The sequence below is a fragment of the Phacochoerus africanus genome, chromosome 7, assembly GCF_016906955.1.
Source record: "Phacochoerus africanus isolate WHEZ1 chromosome 7, ROS_Pafr_v1, whole genome shotgun sequence".
Taxonomy (NCBI): Eukaryota; Metazoa; Chordata; class Mammalia; order Artiodactyla; family Suidae; genus Phacochoerus; species Phacochoerus africanus.
The window spans coordinates 66,148,707-66,167,665 of record NC_062550.1 but is presented as its reverse complement, the minus strand read 5'-3'; the positions used below and the strand labels follow the sequence as shown (position 1 = coordinate 66,167,665).

At 40.2% G+C, this 18,959-nt stretch overlaps 1 protein-coding gene across 2 annotated transcripts in view; it reads right to left on the bottom strand.

The window, feature by feature from the left end:
* The window catches only part of A2M (alpha-2-macroglobulin), a 75,910-nt gene that overhangs the window by 37,150 nt on the left and 19,801 nt on the right, over positions 1 to 18,959 (bottom strand). The window contains exons 1-6 of one of the 2 annotated variants that reach the window (XM_047787589.1): positions 7,975 to 8,375; positions 5,347 to 5,530; positions 3,543 to 3,702; positions 3,089 to 3,141; positions 704 to 724; positions 270 to 438 (exon numbers count right to left, since the gene is read on the bottom strand). In XM_047787589.1, coding sequence (XP_047643545.1) covers positions 270 to 438; positions 704 to 724; positions 3,089 to 3,141; positions 3,543 to 3,702; positions 5,347 to 5,530; positions 7,975 to 8,060 — 673 coding nt within the window. In that variant the 5' untranslated portion in view covers positions 8,061 to 8,375. Of the gene's footprint in view, positions 1 to 269; positions 439 to 703; positions 725 to 3,088; positions 3,142 to 3,542; positions 3,703 to 5,346; positions 5,531 to 7,974; positions 8,376 to 18,959 lie in introns of those variants that run through there. The other variant, XM_047787590.1, reaches the window with a different exon arrangement.

Below are 18,959 nucleotides of genomic sequence, written 5' to 3'. Positions count from 1 at the left end.
ATGGATCAGTGTAACCTTAACGAATGATGAAAGACGCCATTAGAATACGAATGTCTTGTATTTTTTTTTGGAGATTAATAATTGCTACAAAAAAGCTATGTGAAGTCCTTTTCACGAATCACTGATGGTCTGCATGAATTTAGATATAATTGGTTCCACTCCAAGCCCAGTTTTACCCATAGGAAACAGAAAGGTTCCAAATATCCTCAAATTCTAGGCCCTGGAAGTTTAAATAGGAAAAACATTCTATGATTTTTCATAATCCATACCGAATTCCTCCACGGTGAAGGGATGCTCTGCCATTTCACCTGATTCCTGCTGTACCACCACCTTGTAGGAGCCCTGAAAGGGCTCTGAGGACAGGGGGAAGCTCAGTTGCTTGAGGCCATTCTCTACTTGGAGGTTCTGCCATTGCATGATGCGATTTCCTTTGGGGTCCTAGAGACAGAGTAATTGTAATTTACAAAATACCCTTGAATATTAGAGACAATAAAGGGAATGGATGGGGACTCCTGTGTTATCTGCGAAGATGAGGTGAGGCGTGGGGAAGGGAGAGGATTTAGAACCATCTCGTGTTATATGAATTTGAAGGCTTCTCCCTTAATAATGAATTTTTGAAATAGTGTAAGAATGACTCACATAAGAACACTTCCCCTAAATGTATTACATTATGTCTGATGATTCAATGGTTCATGTTGCTTACCTCCACATACACTAGCGGAATCTGAAAGACAAAAGAGAGAGAAAGGAGTTTTGTTTTCTGATTGAGAAGCAAGCCAGCTTTATGAAGAATAACTTTATCTGTAGTAAGACATAGATGGATTCCAGATAAAGTTTTACAGAACTTTTAATTAATCTATTACAAGCAATTGATAAATAATGTTAAGTATTTACTGTGTTGTCAGCTGCAAATGCATACGTGCCATTCTTTAGGAATGGGATTTATTAATATGATATGCTTACAGCATCCCAGTGAAGAACATTCCTGTGGCCATGCTATTTCACAGATTGAGAAATAAACACTTAAGGAACTATTTAACCAGGTTCACTTCCAAATATTAAGGTGGGTCACAGAAGTCTTAGGTAGTTCTAAGAATAGGGAGGAATGGGAATGGCTCTTCTACTATCAACACTTATTCATTTTTATAACTAATATTTATTAAGTGCTTGCCATGTGCTATGTATCATTGTAGGTGCTACGAATACAGCAAAGCACAAAAGAACAATATATCTGTTGTCATGGAGCTTACATCCTAATAGGGATGGATACATGGGATACATACACATATGAGATACATGTTTTTGATATATATCAATATGTATTTGAGATATGTTTGACATATTTTTGAGACACATGTATTTATATATTTGATATATACATATATTTGAGATGTATATTAGGTAGTGGTAAATGTTAAGAAATGAAAATTAAGCAGAGTTGGAGTTCCCTTGTGGTACAGTGGGTTAAAGATCCGGTGTCATCCCTGAAGGGGCTCAGTTCCCTGCGGTGGCACAGGTTCGATACCTGGACGAGGAACTTCCACATACTGCAGGTGCAGCCAAAAAAAAAAAAAAATGAAGTAGAGTTAAGGTGGTGGAGTAATGGATGGGGTATTTGATTTTAGGTAGAAGAGTGTAAGTAGGAACCAGGAGACCAATTTCAAGGCTATTGCAACAGTTTTGTTTAGAGGTGATATTGGGCAGGGCAAGACTGTAGTAATTGAGGTAGTAAAACATAGTCTGGATATATTTTAAGCTAACAGGATTTTCTGATGAAAGGGTATGTATGTGAGAGAAAGAGACAAAACAAGGATTATGCCTTAATCTTCTGCTTTAGGAGCTGCAGGAAAAAATGTCCTCTTCCCCTCCCCCACCTAGCAAAGATGGGTTTAATCAGGATCAGGCCAGAATTGCAACTTGGTGTCTGCAGTCTTGATGCAACCCCCATCTTGCTGCCCCCAGGGCATGGGAAGCAGACCATTTTTAAGAGGGGGAAAAGGAAGATGGGAGGGCTATAGTAAACAGAGGCCCTGGCTTTTCATTGAAATTTTCCTCTTTTTAAGATAAGAAAATGTGGAGGAAGAATAGAATTTGGGGAGAAAAATTAGGACTTTGGTTTCATTAGTCCTGCATTAATCTTGAAAGGTGTTAATCAGGTGTCAGTCTTGAAAAACAAACACTGATTACATTCTTCTCTTATAGGAGAGGTGTTGGTAGTGTGTTTACAAAACTGTTAAATCTTTGAGAAGTTATTTGAACACTGTGTGTGTGTGTGTGTGTGTGTGTGCGTGCTTTTTAGGGCTGCACTTGTGGCATACAGAGGTTCCCAGGCTAGGGGTGAATCAGAGCTACAGCTGCCAGCCTATGCCACAGCCACAGGAACACGGGATCTGAGCCACCTCTGTAACCTACAGCACAGCTCATGGCTATGCCAGATCCTTAACCCACTGAGCAAGGCCAGGGATCAAATCTGCATCCTCATGGATCCTAGTTGGATTCGTTTCTGCTGAGCCACAACAGGAACTCCCTGAACAGGTTGGTTTTTTTTTTTTTGGTAGTTTATTTATTTTTTAGTATATCTTTCTAATTTGCCCAATTAATTAATTAATTAAGAATTTTCAGAAGTGGAAGATTAATTGTGTGACAGCCGATTGAGTGCCATTACCAAGAAAGAATGAACTACTCTCTTGTTCCAGGATACTGTTTTAAAGGATGGTCTTGCACTTTGGTGATGGCTGAAAATACTGTTATCAGTATCAGATTCTTCCTCTCCCTGGTCCTCCTCCAACACCAAAAACCTGCTCCTAGCCTGTTTATATAGATAAGTTATAATTCAAAATAGATATTAAGAGACTTACTGAAGTTCCTGTTGTGGCTCAGTGGTTAACGAATCCAACTAGGAACCATGAAGTTGTGGCTTCGATCCCTGGCCTTGCTCAGTGGGTTAAGGATCCGGCGTTGCTGTGGCTCTGGTGTAGGCTGGCGGCTATAGCTCCGATTAGACCCCTAGCCTGGGACTCTCCACACGCCGCGAGTGTGGCTTTAGAAAAGGTACCCCCTCCCCAAAAATATATATATATATACTTACCAATTTATTCAGGGGGTGAAAATTTTCATCCAACAAGACAACACGAAACATCACTGAAACAGAAATGTTTCCTATGAGTCTCAGAAACCTTAAGCCAGGCCTACAAGCTATTAAGGAACCAGCATTCCTTTGGGGGCTATGAGGGGGAGGAAAATCTTTCTTTCTTTCTTTTTTTAGGGCCACACCGGCAGCATATGGAGGTTCCCAGGCTAGGGGTCAAATCAGAGCTACAGCTGCTGGCCTATGACACCGCCACAGCAATGCCACATCCGAGCCACGTCTGTGACCTACACCACAGCTCCCGGCAACACGGATTCTTAACCCACTGAGCAAGGCCAAGGGGTCCAAACCAAAACCTCATGATTCCTAGTCGGATTTGTTTTGCCTGCGCCACGACGGGAACTCCCAAGATTTTTCTTTTTTGATGCTGTCGGGATTACAGGCCTCTTGGTACCTGTCTGCTCCGGTTTGTAGATGGGTTTGTCTGTCTGGACAAAGGCCAGACTCTCTTCATTTTTCACCAACACTGTGGTCCGCTTCTTGAATTCTTGGGTTGCTCCTTTCACCTGGACAGTGAGGAACATGACTTCCTCATTGGATGAAGATCTTGGGACCTGAAACGTAGGAGAGATCCTGAGAACCTTGTTTCCGAAGTTTCCTCTCCATCCCCTGTCCTGCTTCTCTCTGGGGATCTTGTCCTTTTTCCTTAATTTCCCTCTCTCTTTCTCACCAGCGAAAGTTGGCAGGGACAGGAATTTATGGACAGAAGGACTTCTATTATTTATGATATTAAGACGGAACATACGATGAAGGAAAATGCATCAGAAAGAGAGATCACAGGAGTTCCTGTCGTGGCGCAGTGGAAACGAATTGGACTAGGAACCATGAGATTGCGGGTTCGTCCCCTGGCCTTGCTCAGTGGGTTAAGGATCTGGCATTGACATGAGCTGTGGTGTAGGTCACAGACGCGGCTTGAATCTGGCGTTGCTGTGGCTGTGGTGTAGGTCGGCAGCTGTAGTTCCGATTGGACTCCTAGCCCGTGAACCTCCATATGCCATGGGTGTGGCCCTGAAAAAAAGCCCCCTCCCCCCAAAAAAGAGAAGTCATAAGTGACATCTCCTTACAGATTAGCCAGTGCAGGTGCAGCTTTTTTTTTTTTTTTTTCTTTCTAGGGCCACACCCACGGCATATGAAAGTTTCCAGGCTAGGGGTTGAATCCAAGTTGTAGATGTTGGCCTACACCACAGCTGTGGCAAGAACGGATCCAAGTCACATCTGTGACCTACGCACAGCTTGTGGCAGCACCAGATCCTTAACCCACTGAGCAAGACCCGAGATCAAACCTGCATCCTCATGGATACGAGTTGGGTTCTTAACCCGCCGAGCCACAATAGGAACTCTGCCAATGCAATTTTGATTCAGTTATACACTGAACTTTACCAAACTGACGGTATGTGCTGAAGTAACACAGCAGACACATCTTTCAAGGCTATGGGAAAGAAAATTGCCCTATTTTGCTGGCTGCAGACTGTAAGCATTTTATGTATGGGCAACTCTGAAAAGATACTGGATATTCACTCCTGGGGATTTCTACAGTTTCATTCTTAGAAAGAGAATGGGATAATGTGTTTCCATCAGTCTATCACTGGAGCATATGTTGAATATCGGCCTAGTTTGCTTTATTAGTATTTCTTTCATTTTAATTTGGAGAAGTCATGTTTTCCCTTTGTCTAGTGCATACTGATTTCTTTTTTCTTCTGGCTAATAGGAATTTTTTCTGATAATTAAGTTGATTATTAATATCTCTATAAATATTTGTCTACCATGGTTGGAAATTCATGAATGGCTTTTTTTTTTAATTTATTTTTGCTTTTTTTTGGTTTGTTTTTTAGGGCCGCATCCACGGCATATGGAGGTTCCCAGACTAGGGTCTAAAGGGAGCTACGGCTGCCGGCCTACGCCACAGCCACAGCAACGTGGGATCCGAGCTGCGTCTGCAACCTACACAACAACTCATGGCCAGATCCTTAACCCAGTGATCAAGGCCAGGGACTGAACCTGAAATTTCATGGTTCATAGTCGGATTTGTTTCTGCTGTGCCATGATGGGAACTCCAGGAATGGCTTCTTAATTCCTACACTGTGTCACTCCATTTAGATTCCCTCCTGAAGTCCTTGCCAGCCTCTCAAAGCCTTGGCTGAATCCCTATATTCCTAACCGGTAAGACCTAGTATGTTAGATCAAACATCCATACTTACTGTGAAGGAGACACAGTTGAATAAGTCCTTCTCGGCCTCTATGTTGGTGAAGAGGCTCCTGTTCTCTCTGACCGACTCCAAGGAGGCGCTTACAGTGACTGTCTCATTCAGATGGCTCAGAAGGAGGCAGCCCTTCTCAGGGGTCCCAGTGTGGAGCAGGGAGGGGACCAGCACCAGGTATTGCCTGGGAATGGGTGAGCCCAGTTAGAGAAGAGTAGAGGAGGCAAGGCACTCTTTTTTTTTTTTTTCCGGTCTTTTTGCCATTTCTTGGGCCACTCCTGTGGCACATGGAGGTTCCCAGGCTAGGGGTCGAATCGGAGCTGTAGCCGCTGGCCTACACCATAGCCACAGCAACACAGGATCCATGCCACATATGCAAACTAAACCACAGCTCACGGCAACACCGGATCCTTTAACCCACTGAGCAAGGCCAGGGATCGAACCCACAACCTCATGGTTCCTAGTCGGATTTGTTAACCACTGAGCCACCACAGGAACTCTGGCAAGTCACTCTTATTAGCTGCACTATTTCCCACCGAAGCTCTTGTTACTATCCTTAGTTCTATGCCAAGAGAAGACATATTGATTAGCATGAAATTGATCTCTGCCGTTGAATGGCAGGCCTGAGAATTAGCCCCTTTTCTATTGTCAGTGCCATGGCAGCGAACATTTAATTGAAGTGAGCCTTGGAGAGACTAACACTTGCAAGTATTCCCCCCCAACCCCCCCCGAAGGAACCCAGATAAGTGAGCATCTGAATTCAAATAAAAATATGCTAATTATATTTATTCATGCCATACATCAGTTTCCCATGAGGGCAGCTGGAAAAAACAAATGAGTTCTCCTGTGGGACACTACAAAAACCAATTGCTTTACAGAACTTTTCACTCAACAAGCCAGTGAAAAGGGTGTGGCAAATATTTGCTTTCTACTTTAAAGATATGGAATCTGCAGCTTTAAGGGAATCCTCGGTTTAAAGTCTCAGTGGGTTGAGCAACTCATGAAATCCTAGTGTGTTGCCTAACCCTGGATGTTTGCATATTAAATATTTGCCTTTCAACACATGCTTTAGACAAAAAACGGTGGGCTCAAGAATGGTCTTCTGGAGATTGAATCTGGGGTCCTGGTAACTCATGAGCAGAAGAGAAACTTTCCCAATATCCTCATACATATTTATGGACCCTGCAGTTTCAAAACATTTTTGCTCACAGAATTCCTAAAATAATTTTTAGACTCTATCCACTCCTTACATATTTTCAAGTAAACATCTCCTTTTTAAAATATGAATTTAAACGAAAACAAAATGTATTTTTTGATGATATTTTAAGTTAAAACTTACATTACTCTTTTATAAATCTGTGAATCTTAAATGTCATAGTGATAAGATACTCAGCATGGTTTATGTAAAAAATACTCCAAAATGTTCTTTTTGTAATGATTCGAAATTTAGCCTCTTTTCCCCCTTTTCCTCCTTGGATTTGAATTTTCATGCCTCTTGCTACATACATTTATACCAAGATTTTTATGTTTCAAAATATTTTATGGATCACTCTTCTTTATTTACATATATATGTATATATGCACCCACACCTACACACAAATATGTACTATCGTATATGAGTAGATACATTTAGCTTTGACTCTATTTTTAAATTTAATGTAAAGTTGTAAATGTTAAACATTTTCTTCTGGATTGAATTATTTTCAAAAGTCTTACTAGTGTACAGCTGAGCAAAACCAAATAAATATATTACAAATTATGATGCAGATATATAAAATCAAAATACTTTTGAAGCACATAATATTAATGAAAATGATGAGCTGTTTCTATGTATCCATGGATGGTTATTCTTATCGCAAGAGTTAAACAAGGTCTAACATGAACTCTGTTGCCATTTCTGGTTTGTGTAGCTATATGTGCCATGAAAAACTGTTCACATAAAAGTAAATCAGTGACAGATGAAACAATTATATCATTTTTACCAGTCCTTGTAACTCCTTCTGAAAAAATCACCCAGTGTTTTATGATCAAGAATTGCTTCTAATCATCTATCGGCTGGTGTTCCCCTTAGATTGTCCTTCAATTTTGTTGAAGCAAAGAATCTTTTTCTGCAAAAAGATCTTCTCCCCTGTCATAAGAGGCCTTTGCTTTCTCCACACCAACATCAATATTTCAAATTGCTCCTTTCTTTGGTGCCCTAGAGATTTTTATCCTCCAGGACAATGCTCTATGATAACGTCTGACTGGGGGAGAGGTCTGTCTTTCTCTTTCAAAGTGGAAGATGGGCAGTTAGAAAGAGGGCATAAGAAAGAGTAAATAGCATGATCTCGAGCAGATCAGGATGGATATGAGGATCTGAAAAGGGATTCCTTTACAAGTGACAATTTCCAATGCCCTTTTGAATGTCTTCATACATTCCCAGAAAATTCGGAGATCCAGAGATTCGGAGATCCAGAGAGTTGGAGAAAAATGGTTACAAATAAGAGAAGATTGAATAAACTAGATTTATAAAATCTCACTGTGGGAAGAGACCTTAGAAATGAGAAGGTCACAGTTTCATAGGAAAGACAAATGAATAATTTAAAGAGACTCTGAAATAAAGGAAAGGAACTTTATGTGACACTCACGGTTTTCCAGAGACTGAGGCATCTGTAGGCAGGAAGAGCAGAAGAAGGAGAGTAAGACTTGGATGGAGGAGTTTGTTCCTCTCCATGCTGCAGGGAGAAGGCAACCGGAGGAGACCAGACTGTATTGTACCTTATTCCCTGCAGTTGATCTGGTCCCAAACATTCCTCAGAGCAACTAGGCTTTATGCTGCCCTCTGTGTAAACAGGAAGTTCCACCCACACAAGGTGTCTAAACAAAATAGAGGTCTCTGAACATTCTCTGGAAGGGTCACTGCTCTCAGGGACCTAATTACAGTCAAGGTTAATTCCTAGCAGGCTAAATAGGATTCCTGGAGGGATAAAATCCACATTCCCATTAGTGCTCACTTTCTCTGGATTTTAGCGTAAAGCAGCTAATCGGCTTGTCAACCCCTTCTCTCTCTTACTCCCTCCTTCTACTTCCCCATCATGCCTTTTATGGCTTCCCTCGCATCTCTTGCATGAATCGTTTGTGGGGAAGGCTATAATTTAAGCAACACTGGACAGCCTCAAAATAGATGGCAAGTCTGTCATGGCAAGTCTGTCTGCCTGCAAGTCCTCCATCAGATACGTCTACCTCAAATGTTGAACTGATTTCAGAATTTCGTAGCCCTCTACGGAAATGATATTGGATTAAAAGAAAAGCTTTTTGACCTTGGGGATATTACTGGATTGCAGATGAAGAGCCCGGCTCTGGAAGAATGATAACAGAAATATTTTCCTGTATTAAGAAAATGAAAAGATGAAAGGAGAACTAGAAGGACCTTAAAAAACAAGCTTTGACGTACTTGCATAACAAAGATCTTCGTTGCCTTTGCCGTCTACTCCATAACCGGATTTTGTTACTGCCTTGTAAATATGCAACTCCCTTCCAATCTTTAATCATACTAGCAATTTTATCCATGCATCCATCCATACATATATTCATCCATCCATCTATTCATTCATTCATGCAACTATATGATTGTTTTATAAGTACTTATTGAGCCTCATTAGTATAGATACCATGCAAAATCATGGAGATGGGATGATGAAATATGTAGAAACAGATTACACATTTTTCTGGGTGTGAAAGCAGACAAATAAGCAATACAAATACAGTAGCCAAACGTTATTATTGTTGGAGAAGTTCAGGATGCTCCAGGAGCACATGAGAGGGGCACGCAATTAAAACTTGGGCCTTGGAAAGAAAATCTAAGGGAAGGTAATATATAAATTAAGTTCTAGAGTGTGAGTAGTGGTTAGCCAGAGGAAAAAAGGGGATGCGAAGTACATTCTAAACACATAAGGAATGAGATAATCAAAGGCACAGGTAGCAAAAACAATCATGACACATTCAGTAAAATGAAATGTTTGGTATGGCAAAAAATACCTGTACACTTAAAAAGTGGTGAGGCAAGCTTACTTCAAATAAAAATAACTTGTTGGCCTCACTATAGGGTATTTGGGGAGTAATCAATGAAGTGACTTCCCCAGATTTGTTTCTTGGAAAGATCACTCTTACTGAAATTTGGAAGACTGATTAGAAGGAGGTGTGCGGCAGGCACAATTAAAATGGTGAGAAATGATGGTATTTTGAGATAGGGTGTTCTTAGTGAGATTAGAAAAATGTTGACAGATTTTTTTTTTTTTGGTCTTTTGTCTTTTTAGGGCCACACCCGAGACACATGGAGGTTCCCAGGCTAGGGGTTGAATCAGAGCTGTCGCTGCCGGCCTATGCCACAGCCACAGCAATTTGGGATCTGAGCTGCATCTGTGACCTACACCACAGCTCACAGCAACGCCAGATACTTAACCCACTGAGCAAGGCCAAGGATTGAACCCATGTCCTTGTGGATACTAGTCGGATTCACTAACCACTGAGCCACAGTGGGAACTCCAAGGAGAATGTGCTTTTTAATTTTCATGGCTGGTTACTGAGTGACTTGTGTTGCCTTTATCTGATTAGGTAAAACAGAGGAAACAGGGTGAAACAGAAGGAGGACAGAGGGCTGAGGATTGGGAAGATAAAGAGTCTAGTTTTATTTTATTTTATTTTTTTGTCTTTTGTCTTTTTAGGGCCACATCTGAGGCATATGGAAGTTCCCAGGCTAGGGGTCTCATCAGAGGAGCTACAGCTGCTGGTCTACACCAGAGTCACAGCAATACCAGATCCAAGCCGCATCTGCCAATCCAAGCTCATGGCAATGCTCAATCCTTAACCCACTGAGCAAGGCCAGGGATCAAACCTGCAACCTCATGGTTCCTAGTGGGATTCATTTCTGCTGCGCCATGACGGGAACTCCAAAAACTCTAGTTTTAGAAAGTGTTTGTGGGATATTCAAGTAGTACTATTCATAGAGAGTTTAATATTTGCATGTAGAGCTTAGAGCAGTGTGGTCTAAGGGAAATATGAGGTGAGCCGCCTATGTAACTTTACATTTTCCAGTACCTATATTAAAAAACAAAAAGAAAAAGAGTAAATTATTTTAATAATATAATTTTCTTACTTCAGTATTGCCAACATATTATCATTCAACATTTAATAACTATAAAAATTGTTAATGAGATACTTTACTTTTTTTATTACTAAGTTTTCGAAATACGGTGTGGATTTTATACTTAACAACAAATGTAAATTTAGATCAGCCACCTTTCAAAGGCTCAGTAGCCTATATGGTGGCTGGTTACCATATTAGACATATCAGGCTTAAAGCAATGTTTTTCTTTTCTCCTCCCTCCCTCCTTTCCTTCTTTCCTTCCTCCCTTCCTTTCTCTCTTTCTTTCTTTTTTTTTGGGGGGGGGGTCTTTCTAGGGCTGCGCATGCAGCATACAGAGGTTCCCAGGCTAGGGGTAGAATCAGCTGTAGCCTCCGGCCTACACCACAGCCACAGCAATGCCAGATCCGAGCCACATCTGTGACCTACGCTACAGCTCATGGCAACACCAGATCCTTAACCCACTGAGTGAGGCCAAGGATTGAACCTGAATCCTCATGGATACTAGTCAGGTTTCTTAACGCTGAGCCATGAAGGGAGTGCCAAAGCAATGTTTCTCAAATTGGGGGTCACCATCTATGGTGAGTAACAATATTATGATCTGTGAGCCATGATCAAGATTGAAAAAAATGTAATAGGTTATAATAAAACAGAAAAGAGTATAGCAAACAGAATAAGTGACATTATTGATTTTGGAAACATCTGTTTCACATACACACAGCAGAAACTTTTGGTTGTGACCTATTACCCCCTTCTCCAACTCTGTCTTTAATAAAAGAGCACCAAAGTGTTCACTGGGCACACACTGCTTCCCTGAAAACTTCTACTTCCTTCTCCTTTGAGGAATGGTACATGGCTAAGTTCTGGCAGTTGGAGTGTGGGTGGAAGTGATATATACAACTCTCAGTTCATGACTTAAAAAGGAAGGGTTAGGTTCAGGGCTTCCCTTTTCTTCCTTACCACTGGCTGGAATGTGGACCTGGTGACTGTGGTCACAGTGTCAGTTGTAGGTAGATGAAAGCCATGTGAAAAAGGAGGAAGAATGACAAGCAAGGCACAGACTGGGTCCCTGAATTATCCAAAAGACATTTTGGCTTGGACTTTCATGTAAGAAAAGAAAAAAAAAACTTTCTCCTATTTAAAAGCCTTCCCATTGTGAGATATCCTTGTTTGAGCAGTAAAACTTGTATCCTAATATAATTTCTTTCCTTACTACTATCAGTGGTCAGGACCCGTGAGTCTTAGTTCTGACTCATTACATGGTCCTGGATGACTCATTTATCTGCTCTGAGCCTCAGCCTCCTCACCAGTAAATATGGGATTAGTAATATCTGTGCCATAAGTTCCAAGGGGGTATTTTTACACAAGATGCTCTATGCCAGGGTTTTAAAAACTATAAAACTTACGATACCGGTCAAAATTAATATGTGCATTTTGAATCTTAATGACTGAGGAAGAGGTCTGGGTTCATCTCTCTGGCCTGGGTTTTGATATAGGACAGCATCCATCAAAAGGAAGTTAGGTTTCCTGCATAACAAGCTCTTGATGGAAATGATCACACACACCTTTGACAAGCTCTATACAATTTTGATATTTTTAGTAAATAATTACTGCTAGAAAGCAGAGGTAAAGGGGTAAGAGAAAAGAAGAAGGTAAGGGAAGGAAAGAAGGCTGTTTATGAAAAAGAAAGTAAGGGAGCAAAATGCAGGAAAAAGCCATTTAGAACAAAAGAATATCATTTGGGAGTTGAGAAAATAAATAAGATTAGGAAGTATATGCTCTGGATTTTTTTTTCTTTTGTCTTTTTTAAGGGTCACACCCTCAGCATATGGAAGTTCCCAGGCTAAGGGTTGAATCGAGACTATAGCTGCCAGCCTACACCACAGCCCAGCAACCGTGGGATCCGTTGCTGCAGTTCACAGCAACGCCAGATCCTTAACCCACTGTGACATGCCAGGGATCGAACCCTCGTCCTATGAATACTAGTCGGGTTCGTTAACCACTGAGCCATGACGGGAACTCCATGATTAGGAAGTATATGGGTCTTAATAAAAATGAATAGAAAAAATTTTCCCCTATGTTGCTGTAGTGTTTATCAGAGATTGAATGTAGCTTCTCTAATGGCACCACTTGTTGCACAGAGGATACCAATAGTTCCTGATAAATGATAATGAAGAACATTTTTAGCTGGTTACATATTAACCACTTTCAGAAGCAGGAAGCTCAGTTACTGGCATGCCACATTCCCTCTATCAGACAGCATACTTGCTTTACCTGTGCAGAAATATCTTGGGCAAACTTGGAGTTGAGGCAACATGACGCTACTGAGATGTTCTCAAAGATCAGAGTGTTTCATTTGTGCTATTTCATTAATGCCTCTTCTAATTTTTAACGAGGGAAATATTTGAAAGTATATCTTCAGGTTGTTTCTAAACAATGTGCTTGCCATAGTTTCTCAAAATTATCAAAATATTAGTGTTTTAATTTTTTTACTTATAATTTTTCAATTTTTATTTTTTTGCTTTTTAGGGCCACACCTGTGGCATATGGGGGTTCCCAGGCTACGGGTGGAATCAGAGCTACAGCTGCCAGCCTACATCACAGCCACAGCAACGCCAGATCCAAGCTGCGTCTGCCGCCTACACCACGGCTCACGGCAACACTGGATCCTTAACCCACTGAGCGAGGCCAGGGATTGAACCCGAAGCCTCATGGCTCCTAGTTGGATTCATTTCCACTGCGCCATGATGGGAACTCCTAGTGTTTTATTTTTTAAATTAAAATCCACTAGTTCTTCTAGGTTTCTATATTCACAATCTATTTTACTATGTTGTGATGCAGAGAAATTAGTTTCTGACTTAAAGCAATTTACTGCAGACCGTAGAATTCAATGTTGCTTTATGTATTTAGGTGCTCTGATGTTGGATGCACATATATTTATAATTGTCTCCTTGCACTGTGAGTTGACACTCATCATTTTATAATGACCTTCCTTGTCTCTTGAGATGGTTTTAACTTAAAATCCATTTTGTCTGACATACAGCCAACTCTGCTGTGTTTTGATTCCTATTTGCATGCAACTTTCTCCACCCCTTAACTTTAGCCTTTGTATCACCTTAAATCTCACGTGAGTCTTTTGTAGACAGTATACAGAATGGTCTTCCCCATTCAACCACTCTATGGCTTTTGATTGAAGAACTTAGTTCATTTACATATAAAGTAATCACTGATAGGTAAGGACATACTCTGGCCATTTTGTTTATTATATTATGTAGGTTTCTTGTTCCTCTCTTGTTGTCTTTGTGGTTTGATGATTTATTTGTGGTGGGATATTTGGATTCATTTCTCTTTCTCTCTTTATACCCACTATATATGTTTCTGTTGTTGTTGTTACCATGGGGCTTGCATTAAACGTTTTAGAGTTAGAGCAGTCTGTTTTACCCTAATAACAACTTAACTGCAATCACAGGCTCTATACTTGAATCCCATTCACACATTATGCAGTTGATAGGTTTTACTTCTTTCTTATTGTGTTTCTATTAAGAAATCTCTGGTTATAGTTACTCTATTACTTCTTCTTTTAGTATATATACACTAGCATTAAAAGTGATTTAGGTGCCCCTCTTACAGCATTGCAGTACTCTCTGACTTCATATTTACCTTTAGTGATGACATTTATATTTTCATAACTTGTATGTTGCTGCTGAGCATCTTTTTATTTGAACTTGAACTCTCGTACTTCTTATAAGGCAGGTCTAATGATGATGAACTCCCTCAGATTATTTATTTATTTTTTTGTCTGGGAAAGTTTTTATTTATCCTTTATTCTTAGTTTTAGACAGTTTTTCTGGGTAAAGTCTTCTTTGCAGGCATTTTTTTTCCCCCCAGTACTTTGAATATGTCACCCTTCTCTCTCCTGGTCACCAAAGTTTCTGCTGAGAAATTGATGACAGTCCTCCTGGTATGCGACAAGTCACTTTTTTCTTACTGTTTTCAAGATCTTTGTCTTTGACTTTTGACAATGTAATTATATTTCTGTGTACATCTCTTTGGAGTCAACCCATGAGGGATTTGGGGGGGCTCCATAAATCTGGATATACTTCTCCCTCCCTAGATTAGGAAAAATGTCTGTCGTTCTTTATTTTTCTTTTTTTCTTTCAGTTAGGGCTGCACATGTGCTATATGGAAGTTCCCAGGCTAGGGGTTGAATTGGAGCTGCAGCTGCTGGCCTATACCACAGTCACAACAACATGGGATCTGAGCTGTGTCTGGGACCTATACCACAGCTCATGGCATCCAGGTCCCTGACCCACTGAGTGAGGCCAGGGATCAAACCCAAGTCCTCGTGGATACTAGTTGGGTTCGTTATTGCTGAGCCATGATGGGAACTCCTGTCATTATTTCTTTAAAGCCCCTTTCTCTTTCTCTTCTCCTGGGATTCTCATCATGAGTATATTGTTTTGCTTTATAAGCTTCTATAAGTCACATAGCCTTTCTTCACTCTTTTCTACTCTTTTTCTCTTCTTGTTCCCCTTCCTGGGTAATTTCTTTCTTTCTTTTTCTTTTTTTTTCTTTGCTTTTTAGGGTCACATCTGCGGCATATGGAAGTTCCCAGGCTAGGGGTTGAATTGAATTGGAGCTGTAGCTGCCGGCCTACACCACAGCCACAGCGGCATAGGATCCTTAACCCACTGAGCGCGGCCAGGGATCGAACCTGCAACCTCACAGTTCCTAGTCAGGTTTGTTTCTGCTGCACCACCACAGGAACTCCACTTACTGGGTATTTTCAAATGACGTGTTTTTGAATTTGCTGATTCGGTCTTTTGCCTGATTAATTTTTACCTTTGAAGTTATCTCGAACTTTCAGTTTGGTTATTATACTCTTTGTATTCATTAGATTCCAAGATTTTTGTTTGGTTCTTTTAAAAATAGTTCCTGTTTCTTTATTGAACATCTTATTTTGTTCATGTTTTATTTTTGGAATTTCACTTAGTTGCCTATCTAGATCTATAGCCAGGTCCACAGTCAGTGGGTCTGCTGCCTGGGTATGGGCCTGCCTTCTCTAAGGAGCTTTTCCCTTGGACGCCACTGCTGTGTGTTAGAGCTTTCCACCTGGATCCTGGAGCTCTCCTCTGCAAAGACATTTTTATTTGTGCATGGTTATTTCTGTGAGACTGGGGACTTCCTATCCCACCGTCTTGTGATGTCACTCACACATTTTATTTTTTATTAGAAAGTAAAAAAATGTTCATTTTTATTAGATGAAATAAATTGATTGTTTCTTGGTTTTGGTATAAATGTTTTGTGACTTAATTTTATAAATGGAGCTTAAATGACCTGATTACATCTTGAGTATATCTGTCTTGTATAAATCACACGTCTATACATCATGTTTCTTGTTTCAGTCTCTCTCTTTTTGTGAAGCAACTGGATTTATGAATCTTCTTAAATTCTTCACCTTTTTCTTTAAAATGTATAGTTAATTTCTCTGGGGCTAATCAATGGCATTTTAAAATATTAACTTCATTTGAGTCTTTCTAATGACTTCAACCTAATTTTTAGATAAAAACCGAGATTTTTCATATTTATATTTTATTAGATTATGTAATGTGTGTGTGTATGTGTGTGTGTGTGTGTGTGTGTGTGTGTTGGGCTGCACTCACGGCATATGGAGGTCCCCAAGCTAGGGGTCGAATCAGAGATGTAGCTGCCAGCCTATATCACAGCCACAGCGATGCAGGATCCAAGCCATATCTGTGACTTACGCCGCAGCTCACGGCAACGCCTGATCCTTAACCTACTGAGCAAAGCCAGGGATCGAACCAGAAACCTCATGGTTACTAGTCCAATTTGTTTCCACTGTGCCACAGTGTGAACTCCATTTTTTTTTCTTGTAATTTTTTTTTTTTTTTTAAGAGCCACACCTGAGGCATATGAAAGTTCTCAGGCTAGGGGTCAAATGGGAGTTGCAGCTGCTTGTCTATACCACAGCCACAGCAACACGGGATCCGAGACACATCCACGGCCTACACCACAGCTCACAGCAATGCCAGATCCTTAACCTACTGAGTGAGGGCAGGGACTAAACCTGCATCCTCACATATACTATTTGGGTTCTTAACACACTGAGCCGCAAGGGGGACTCCAGATTATAAAGTATCTTACTAGAACTCCAGATTATGCAATTTCTTACTATTTAATTTGTAATTGTAGTAATGAAAAACAGATTTGGCAATATACCACAATGATTCTGAGTAAGCATGTAAGCCTGACTGTTAGGAGCAAATATGTGTGAGGATTTTAGAGATTATTATTAGCCACAGGCATTTAATATTTCACTGATTTTGTTTTCCAAAATAAGAATGTTATTTCATCTGGTGAGTCTCTTAAGTGAAAACTAGTTTTCCACAGCAGTTGCACTGTTTTACATTCCCACCAATCGTGCATGCATAGTGATTTTTCCATATCTTGTTTTTTTTTTTTTTTTTTTTGGTAGTAGCTAGCCTATTGAGTGTGACATAATATCTTGGTGTGGTTTTTTTTTTTTTTAAACTTTTTTTTATTCTTTTTGTCTTTCTTCCATTTCTTGGGCCGCTTGGGCGGCATGTGGAGGTTCCCAGGCTAGGGGTCGAATCGGAGCTGTAGCCACCGGCCTACGCCAGAGCCACAGTAGCGCAGTATCCGAGCCGCGTCTGCGACCTACACCACAGCTCACGGCAATGCCGGATTGTTAACCCACTGAGCAAGGGCAGGGATCGAACCCGCAACCTCATGGTTCCTAGTCGGATTCGTTAACCACTGCGCCACGACGGGAACTCCTCACTGTGGTTTTAATTTGCATTTATCTGATGATTAGTGATGCTGAACATCCTTTCATATGCTTATTGGCTATTCGTATATCATCTTTGGGAAAGATGCCTATTCAAGTCCTTTGCTCATTAAAAAAAATCTGGTTATTTGATTATTTGCTGATGAGTTGTAGGAGTTCTTTATATATTGTGGATATTAACCCCTAATCATATATATGATTTGCAAATATTATCTCACATTCCATAGGTTGTATTTTCACTCTGTTAATTGTATTCTTTGATATACAATAGTTTTTAAGTTTGATGTCGTCCCAATCATGTATTTTTGCTTTTGTTGCCTGTCCTTATGGTAGCATAGAAATCTTTGGTGCATCCAATCATCCAATGCCATAAAGCTTATGTCCTCTGTTTTCTTCTGGGAGGTTGCTTTTTTTTTTTTTTTTTTTTTGGCTGTGTCCATAGTGTGTGCAAGTTTCCCAGGCCAGGGAGCAAACCCTGGCCACAATAGTGATCTGGGCCATTGACACTGTCACATCCTTAACCCACAACACTATAGGGAACTCCTTCTTCTGGGAATTTTATACTTTTAGGTCATACATGTGTTTTTTAAAATCCATTTTGAGTTAATTTTTGCTCATGGTGTAAGATAAGGGTCCAGAATAACTCTTTTGCATGTGGCTATCCAATTTTCCCAGCACCATTGGTTGACGAGACTATGTTTTCACCATTGAATGGTCTTGCCACTGCTGTTGAAGATATATGATCATATATGTGAGGATTGTTTCTGGGCTCTCTTATTCTCTCGCACTGATCTATTTTTCTGTTTTTATGCCAGTACCACACGATTTTGGTAACTGTAGCTTTGGAATGTCCTGAAAACAAGAAGTGTGAATCCTCCAACTTCATTTTTTTTCTCAAAATTGTTTGATTATTCAGAGTCCCTCAAGATTCCAAATGAATTTTAGGATGGATTTTATTTAAAAATTGTGATTTTTACTATACTATGAATTTTGGTGTGCAGTTTTTTTCTATTACTATATATATTGGAGATAACCTCCCACTTCAGCATAAATATCTATGTTGAGATATATTTTTTGAAATCACTACTTTATATATACATATTATAATTAATCAATACCCTATCAATAATCAACTTTTGTTTTCTATTGATTGCTTCAATGGGCAAGTCTATCTTTGAAGAGTAGTTTTTAAGATAAATTACTGGAAATAAAAATATTGGTTCAGAGTCTCAAGGCTGGGATAGAAGTTTCACAAGGAAAAGGATTTTGCTCATTGTTGAATCCCTGGTGCCCACAGCCATACCTGGTATGTACTAGGCGCTAAATAAATGATAAACATATAATGAACCCAACAAAAGTAAATAGATAAGATGTAACTTTTTTTTTTTGTCTTTTTGGGGCTGCACCTGTGGCATAGAGAAGCTCCCAGGCTCAGAGTTGAATTGGAGCTATAGTTGCCAGCCTATGCCACAGCCACAGCAATGTGGGATCCACGCTGCCTCTGCAACCCACCTCAGCTCATGGCAATGCTGGATTGTTAACCCACTGAACAAGACCAGGGATTGAACCTGTGTCCTCATGGATGCTAGTCAGATTCATTATCACTGAGCCACAACAGGAACTCTCAAGATGTACCTCTTGAACTAAGTCTCAAAAATTGA